The sequence below is a fragment of the Belonocnema kinseyi genome, chromosome 2 (assembly GCF_010883055.1).
Source record: "Belonocnema kinseyi isolate 2016_QV_RU_SX_M_011 chromosome 2, B_treatae_v1, whole genome shotgun sequence".
In the NCBI taxonomy this organism is placed as follows: domain Eukaryota; kingdom Metazoa; phylum Arthropoda; class Insecta; order Hymenoptera; family Cynipidae; genus Belonocnema; species Belonocnema kinseyi.
The window spans coordinates 118582338-118591885 of record NC_046658.1 but is presented as its reverse complement, the minus strand read 5'-3'; the positions used below and the strand labels follow the sequence as shown (position 1 = coordinate 118591885).

At 27.6% G+C, this 9548-nt stretch overlaps 1 protein-coding gene across 1 annotated transcript in view; it reads right to left on the bottom strand.

The window, feature by feature from the left end:
- LOC117182620 (filamin-A) overlaps positions 1-9548 on the bottom strand; it is a 240572-nt gene that overhangs the window by 76300 nt on the left and 154724 nt on the right. The window contains exon 16 of the mRNA XM_033375719.1: positions 38-184. Within this exon, the coding sequence (XP_033231610.1) occupies positions 38-184 (147 nt within the window). The remainder of the gene's footprint in view (positions 1-37; positions 185-9548) is intronic.

The window sequence follows — 9548 nt, the reverse complement described above, 5'->3', positions numbered from 1 at the left end:
AAGAATAGAAATTTATATATATATAATGTTGGCTTACTTGTAATCTGCACGTCGATTTCATTGCTACTGAAGCCAAGGGCCGAGAGTTCGAATAACGCGGGACTTCCCGCAGGAACCAGCCTGACAGAGTCACCAACTACTGACATTTTAGGGCCAGGCATGATTCCTACTCGCCAAGGTGATCCTGAAATTAAAGATAAATGCTGGAATAAGTAATTAGAAATGAAAACTTGTATAAATAACATTAATAAAGTTACATTAAATGAAAGGCCAAAAATGTAAGCGATGTAGTTTGCATTCTTTTCCTGCAGGTCTGCCAACCATTTAAATAAAAAATGTACTTCTAATATCTTCGGAATTTAGAAGATATGGCCAATGCACTTTTTTTTATCACCAGATTCCCTCGGGATCACTCAGGATGACATAATTCTGTCAAATTTTCAAAGTCCCAAATGCGGAAAATTACAGACAAAATTATTTCCGAAACAGAAATGATCCGAAAAATGAAAATTCTCGATTGAAAATAAAACTACCGAAAATTTTCATATAAGAAATATTAAAACCAGAATTTTTAAATACGCAAAATTGATAAAATTCCCGATATTAAAAAATTTTTAAATTCTCAAAATAGTAAATTAGTGCTGAGTTTTCTAATTATCAAAAAAAAAGAAAGATTAGAACACATGGGAATAAATACCCCATTTATATCAAATAAAAAATTATTCTAACATAAAAAAATATAGAAATTAAGGCACTGTGTGTATGGTTACAGAATTTTCCGTAACGTCAGCGACGAATTAAATGTTATTCTTTGCGTGGATTTGAAAATTCGGAAATTTACTTATTTGATAATTTCGAGAATTTAAAAATTTGAAGTTTAAGATTCTGAAAATAAACATTTTCGGTAGTTTTATGTGCTTTATGATGTCATCCTATTCCCCCTTGGTTCAAAATTTAAAAGGTGGCTCATTCACATTTCTAGAGATAATTATTAAACTTATAAAGTTTATGTTTATCGCATGATATCAATTTTGGATTTTAAAATACCTTCTTATTTTCTCTAGAAACAAAAAGTTTTCTCTTTATTTAAACAATAAAAGGTTGAAGTAATTTGAAAAAAGTTTTAATTTAAAAAAAGAATTTTTCTTTTATAAAGGCCAATTGAAGGGTGTCACAGCAGAATCATGTAAGTGTAACGGAAAAAAACTTTCGAGAAGAGCAAAAGAACGCTCTTAAAATTCGAATAATTTTTTAAACAAAAAAATGCGAAAGTACATTCGAGAGTTGATAGAGCTCTATATATCTATAAAAAAAAGTTCATAATTATCGGGGAGAATATCGTTCAAAATCGTCCTCTATTATAACTATGTGAGCGCCATAAACATTATCATGCTCTTTTAATTTGTTTAAAAACTCTAATAACGCAAAAACAAAGGATGATTTTTTAAGACAATTTGTTTAAAAATGTGAGGTATGGAAAAACTAATAGCGTATCACCATTTTTATGAATTCAATTGGCGACGTACTATAAATAAACATTTATATGGTATTGGACATCGGTATATAGAATTTATATTCCTACCATGTATAATCTAACAAATTGGGTAGAGCAACAATTTAACAAAAAATTTAAAAATTAAATTTGTTTAGCACAATGTTACAGGTGATCAAAAAAAAGATTTTCGAAACTGAATACGCAAACTAGCCTAAGTTGTACCTTTTAAGTCAAAAAATTGATAAAAATTCTGAATTTATTGTTTTTATTTTTTCAATGTTTGGAAAATATATCACCATCATTTTTCATAACTTAACAAAAAATTTTAAACTCATTTTAATTTAAAATAATCATTGTATCATACTAAATTCCTATAATAATATGCCATAAGGTTTGTCAATTACCAAGTAAAATACGTACAATAATTATTTTTACTATATTTAAGAACAATTGAGAATTATTATTGTTATTATTATTTACAATTATTATTGTAAAAAAGTGAAATATATTTTTAATAAAATTATGGTAATTTGAACCAAAAGATGTCCAATTAAGCTTGGAAACTCGACGTATTTTAAGCATATTATGAAGAAAAATACGAAAAATTATAATTTATCATTTATTTTTGTCAGTTTATTTGTACTTATCAATGTACCTACAACATTTTTGTGCGTTAATGATTTGGTGGATTTTTTGTCTTATAAAATGTATCACTCTGATATAATATAATAAAAAGTAGTAGCCCTTAAGTTAAATTTGGTGGAAGTCAGCTGTTAACCTTGAATTTGTGTTTTACTAGGTTTAAATCTAAAATATTTGGAGCAAACTTTTTTTAGACATTCAGGTAAGAATTCTGTAAAAACGGGTTCCCCACCGACTGACCGCAAAAAAACCTATTAAAATTCAAGGCTGTCAGCTCATTATCTCAAAGATCCTAAACCTTAAAATACCTTATCCGGTGAAAAATTTACACAAACTCAAAATACAAGGTTAGTTTAAATACTCACTAGCAAAAAAGAAGATATTATATTATACAGATTATTCGAATATAAAAATTTAAATTTTAACAGTACAATAATATATGTTGAGAAAATTGAAAAGGATTTTAAAGCCGGAAACACAGACCGTTATTGCTTGAAAAAATCTTTCTATCACATAATACGTAATTGTAAAATGAAATTTACAGAAATAGAATGTCTTTAAATTAAGACCATTTTTTATCAATAGGCCCCAATGCTAAAAATAATTATTTATCAAATAAAAAAGTGATATCAGAAAAATCAGTATAGCAAATAATGTAGTACAAAATAATCTTTCACATGTATATGGGTGAAACCATATAAAACATTTTTTTCAGTTCATATTAATAACACTAAATGTTCTAATTATAATAAAGGAGATGAAGAAGTAGGCTCTTATTAAAATTAAAATTAGTTGTCAACTTAATTTTAAAGTCAAGTCTGCCAAAAAGACGCACTCTCAACCCAAATACGATTTTTTAAGAAAAGAGATGTTTTTAACCAAGAAAGATTTTTCAGTCGAGAAAGGAAACAAATTAAACAATTTTTTGAATTTTTAACCCTTAAATATGAAATTTCAAACCAAAATTGTGAATGTTTTACAAAAAAGTTTATTTTCAACCAAAAAAGATGAAAGTCCTACCAAAAGAGATGAATTTTCAAAACATAAACTGTCTACAAAACAGTTGAACTTTTAACCCGAAAATATGAATTTTAAACCAAGAAAATTAATTTTCTATGAAAAAGATAAATTTTCGACAAAATAAATGAATTTTCAACTAAAAAAGATCAAATTTCAACAAAAAATGGAATGGTTAAGTTTTTAGTTAAAAAATATTAATTTTCAAACAAAAAGAAAAAAAAGGAATTTTTTATCAGAGGTGAATATTTAACCAAAAAATAAATGCTTACCAATAAAGATGAATTCTCAACGAAAAATATAATAGTTAATAGTTTAATGAAAGAAGATTTTGATTGTAAATCCAAAACAGTTCAATAAAAAAAACTCAAGACGAATTTTCAACAATATAGTTGAATGCTCAACCAAAGCTGATTAAGTTTCAACCAAACAGTTGCATTTTTAACCAAAACGGACGAATTTTTAAACCAAGAATACAGATTTCTGCTTTAAAAAAATTTGTTTGTTAACAGAGAAATAAAAAATGTAAACTAAATTGTGGACCTTTTGAGCCGAAAAGGATATTTTTCTACATGATAGTTTTGCTTATTAATTTGCAATGTAATAGTTAAATTTTCAACTGCAGCGATGAACATTCAACTAAAAAAATAATTTGTTAAAAGTAGTTTCTTAATCAGATAATTTAATTTTCAACAGAATAATTAAGTTTTCAAACCAAAGAGTTGAATTCTGAACCAAAAGTATAATAGTGAACTCTATACAAAAAAGAATTAATCTACAAACAAAAAAGATGAAATAAGGTCATCTTTTTAGGAAAGACGCGGAAAATAGTGAAAAAATTAAACATTTTTTTTTAATGCAGAAAGAAACAATCTTTTTATAAGAAATTATATATATTTCTTTCTATAAAGTAAAGTCCTTTAAAATTATACAAATGCATTGTATTGTTGGAGCAATATTATAGCTGAAAAAGAATTTTCTTTGCATTTCAAAAATTAATTAATAAAATTTCATTTTTTTAATCTGAAAAAATTATATCAATTATAATAAATAATTCTGTAAGTTAAAAAAAACTTTCACCACACGCGGTAGCATATTCTTGTTTTGAATAGAATAATGTTAGCATAATTTAAATATTCATATTTAAAAAGAAAAGGGGAAAAGGAGTAAGTTTGTCAAAAGTAGTGAAAAGGGGGGATGGAAAAAGGAGGAAACGTAGAGGAATAAGGGGAATACTGTGGTCCCTCTGACATATAATATGAAAGTAAAATAAAAATGCGAGAAAAAAATCTCTGGATAAACAACAGGATTATTAAAACTTCTACTTGAGATTATAAGAAAGATTGGAAATTTCGAAGACGTATAAAAAGCAGATAAAACGTATTTTCCCACAGCTTTCTCGGAATTTCCACAATCTTATTGAACACAGCGTTGCGAAAACAGGTTGTTCCAAAATCCAATTCCACTCTGAAACTCCTTCAATCAAGCACTAGCCACATAATTCTCACAAGCACTACACAGCTCTCACTTTCTCATTTAGAAAAACAAATCAAAGATAATTTGCAGATCAAAATCTAATCCAAACTTCCGGGAAGCTCGAAACCAGGTGTTTCCCAATTTTCCGTTCTCAAAGCCGTTTACTAATCCTTATTACCGCTTCACTGAGAAACACTCCGTTTACAAATTTCTCCTTTTAAAAGCCTTAATCAAGATGAAGAAGTAAAAAAATGTTTAATTTTAATTTAAATAAACATTCCTTCCAACAATTTTTTTACTGTTTAAGAATACATCTCTTCTTTCGAAAATATTTACCTAGATCACCTGTTGCTTTAGATCACCCTGAAAATTCTGAAAACACTGACCAAGATTATTTAAAAAAAATTTAAGGACACATTAAAAAACACTTGAAGAAAACGCGGTCAAAGGTTGTATACCGGACACCTGATTTTGGTCGAATTCCTTTTTTGTACGACGCGTGACGTACACGCGGAAGTTTTGCATTCGAACGTGGTACGCACGAACGAAGGAACGAGCCACGAAGCACAGTACGGATCTCAGAAGAGCATGTTGAAGAATTTCGTTTTTCCTTCCCGATCGTCGGTCCCGGAGCCGATCTGCAATCGATGACCGATCGATCGAACGCGAGCCATCGTGGCTACTAAATTCGACACCACACTTAATTTCCGCGCGAAAAGTGGATGATTTTTAAAACGGAGAAACTCAAGAAGAGTGTGCAAATGTATAACAAAACGTCAGCAAATCCTGGAAACTCAGGCTGAACCCAATCGAACGACCGAGACGACTGTGGTCGACGACGGTCCGCCACTCCGACCCCGAACCAGGGCCGTCTCATTCTTGGGTACAAGAGAATAGAGTGTTCTATAAATCTCCACGAATGAGAATTAAAAATAAAAGAAGAGTATGAAAAATGATATAAAATGATAAAAAGCAAGAAAAAATATCTTTACTTAAATCATTGTAATACCGTGTCCCTGTAAAAGATTTATGAAAATGTAACAGTTTTGTAACATTTTTAGAGTAGTTAGAACAGACAATGTTACGATCAGGATATGTCTACCTGACCGCGAATTCGGAAAAACAGCCAAATGACCGGAATGAAATGAATTTGATAAAGCAATCGCAATTTTTTACTCAAATGTACTAATATGCAAATTATAAGGTAGGCGATAACTCAAAATATGACTTATACATGAAAAATATGAATGTGAACAACATTTTTTTGAAATGCTTGACAAAAAGAAAATTCGTTGTTTTATTTTACAAGTAAAGCATTTCTATTCAGACTTCACACTCTTTTCTTGATTGTTCTGTTTCTTTCTTTTCAAAAAGAACTTTGAAATCTGAATTAGTAGAGCCCAATAAGAAAATCCAACTATTTTTCGTTGAAAGTTAATTTTTTTTTAATGAAAAGTATACCATAGTTTCTCTCTGGTACTATTATACTTTTGGTTCAACATTCAATAATTTATCTCTTTTGTTAAAATTTTTAATATAGGGTTGCTAATTTAACTATTTTGTTGATTTTTTTACAATTAATTTTTTTAATTGAACATTTAAGTAATCTATTTTTGGTCAACCATGTACCGTTTTTAGTTGAAATTCAACTATTAAATTTTTCATTAAAAATTCAACCAATTTGTTGAAAGTTGAAGTACTTTTGTTAAAAATTCATTTTATTAGTTGAAGATTTAACAATGCTTTTGAAATTCGTCTTTTTTGTTTGAAAACTGTTTGATAATGAATTGTGTTGTTAGAAATTCTTCAACCGTGAGATTAAACATTCAACTATTTTATTGAAAACTTGTCTTCTTTTATTGAAAATTAATTTTTTTTAGTAACTTTTTGTTTGGAGATTCGTCTATTTGGTTAAAGATCGCAACTATTTTTGATTTACTTTTATTATTTTTTGTTTGAAAATATTATTCTTTTGTTGAAAATTAATCTTTGTAGTTTGAACATTCAATTAATCGGTTAAAATTTCGTATATTACTTGAAAGTTCAAATATTTGGTTATAAATGCAAATGTTTAGTCGAAAATTAATTTACTTTTTTTTTGTTGAAAATTCAACTATTTGGTTGAAAAAACTTCTTGTTTGAAAATTCATCTCTTTTGGTAGAAAATTAATATCTTTAGTGGAAATTCAACTATTTTGTTGATAGTTTTGTATATAAAAATAATTCTTTCTTCGAACAGGGTATTTTCTAAACTAATTATAATTGAGGCCTTGGGGCAGCCAGGATTTTCATAAAGAATTAAAACTTAGACTTTGAGGCAGGGATTTTCGGTCAAGAATTGTAATCTGACTTAGAAAAGGATATTTTGGAAAAGAATGTTTAATTTAGATTTGAATGAAGGGAATTAAAAAAAAACCTGCGTTTTAATTCAAAATTAAAATTGTTTTGAACTCTTTTAAATTGACCGGCAAGGGTTAACAATTGACCGGGAGAAAATGGGGAAATGACCGAGTATTTTCTTAAATCGTCCGAGATAATAATAACATGGTAGCATTTAAATGAGTATTAAATGACTTCTTCGTTGAAATTTTATATAAAAACTCTATTGATAGTTCTGTAACTAGTCCATAAGTGAAATGTAACAAATCTTTTTTATGAGAAAAGTAACAAAAAAGCATTTACAAATCTAGGAAATAACAGAAAACAGCATTTACACTTTAATTACAATGAATCAGATAAGAGTTTTGTAACGTTATGAGATTGTTACGTTAAAAAAAAAAGAAATAGTTATAATCGTAAAATGTTACAAAAGTTTTATTACTGCAATAGACTATAGCGGGAACATAGCAGTCTTTGTAGAAGAAAATTAACAAATAAAATAATATATAACAAACCAAGGCAGTTTATATCAAGAAATAACAGTACTGTAACATTTTTATGATACCGTTACATTTTTATGATATGCCATTATTTTTTGCTTAACTATCCCATCAAAATTTAAAAAAAATTTTGTGAATAGTACATAACTGGAAGATAAGAATTTTTAGTCAAGCAATATATGATTGAATACAGCAACTTGAGTGCCGCAAAAATTTTTTTTTTTTATTATTGAACTTATTCATTTCTGGGTACTATATATATTTTCATAGTGAAACACATAATTTAATAAATACAAATATAAGACGAAAGAAACAAAATAATGTACTTTAAATCCACAAAAATATATGTATAAGCTTGGAAATTGATAACTGAAATTGAAAGATAATATTATTTACCTTTCATAGATTTACTATAATTTCTTTAAGGAAACATAAATTACTATTACAGACACTTGGAGAGTAAATTAAAAATCTGATAAATTCATTCCATTTAGTACGGTGGACTCCAATCCGAGCATAGCCGAGGCAAGCGCTGCTTAACTTTGATAATCGGACAAGAAGCTTTAAACAATTCCAATGCCCAAGTAGACACGAGTACTTTACAATATTAAACATATAACAAATTTAGCAATCACCGTGTTATAATTATAATTTACATGCATGATTAAAACGCAACATTTTAGCTTATAACAATGTTGCGACTCAGAAACATAATATGATTTCTACCAAATAAATTTCTGAAAACTGAACAAAACTCAAAAAATTCTTTTTCAATTATACACAAAAAGTATTAAAATGAAAAATCGACAGCAGCGAGGACAACAGAAAACATTCATGTTTAAAGAATTTGCAATATCCTTTATTTTAATTTTTCACATAAATTTAACAGCATTATAAGCTCGTTGTGAAAAAAACGTATATACTTGTTTTTCTAATTATATTACTTGTATCACTTCACAGACCGCAAGTAAATATTCATATTTGTAATCAAACACCTTTGAAGTATCTAAATATAATTCAGCAGTGCTATAATTTCATCAAGTCTTTTCAGGATTGCTGTTTTTCATTTAAATTAATCAAAGTCACATTATTTTGTTGATACATTCACAATATATGATATGTCATTTGCAGTCTTATAAATTGAATAGAATATATTTTAAAGATTTATAAACGATCACAACATTTTGAACTTGTTTGCCACTTTGAAATAGCGTTCAAAAAGATTGAAAATTGGTTTCATTTGGCTGAATTTAAATTATTATGTATAGTAGGTAAAACTATAGAAGAAAGTTGCTCATTGAGTCTGATTGGACCATTTTTGCTTAATATAGTTACTTCATAGTTAATTCCTTAGAAATCCCTATCTAAACAAAGTAGTGTAACCATATGTCTCGAAAATCTCGCAATCATTTCTGCTGAAAACCTGATCAGGTTTTCATAACTTGAAGTTGTTTTTTGTTTAAAATTTGAAAATTAAATCTGAAATTAATCTCTTTTAATAAGAAGAATCCTAGAAAACCTTATGAGAATTGAGAAAAATTGATACTTCTTACTACTCTTGTGCTGTTAAAGTAAACTTTAAAATGATCTAATGATAAATAGTCGAAACTATCATACATTTGTTACATTAGTGATTTGGGATTGGAAATTATTATTTAAACAAAACAAAACATAATTCTTAATATAAACTAATAAATTTCATAGTAGACTTCAAATTTCTTAAAATTGTAGGCTATGTTAATTATTTCCACCAGAAATTGGCATATTAAATGCATGTTAGCGTTTTTTTACGGGAAATGGGTTATTTTAAAATAAATTAAACCTTTTAATTTAATCTTAAAATTTCGAAAAGCATTAGGTTATGAAGCGTTTCTCGTCGGTATCGGATTTAATTCAATATTTTCTTAATGAGGGTCTTCTCTATTATAGTAGGTTTTCATTTAGTAGCAAATTTATCTATTTTAATTTTTTGGTGTCAGCTATATTTTTAAGGAGAATATTTTTGATAATTGATGAAAATTAATACCTTAGCTTCATAA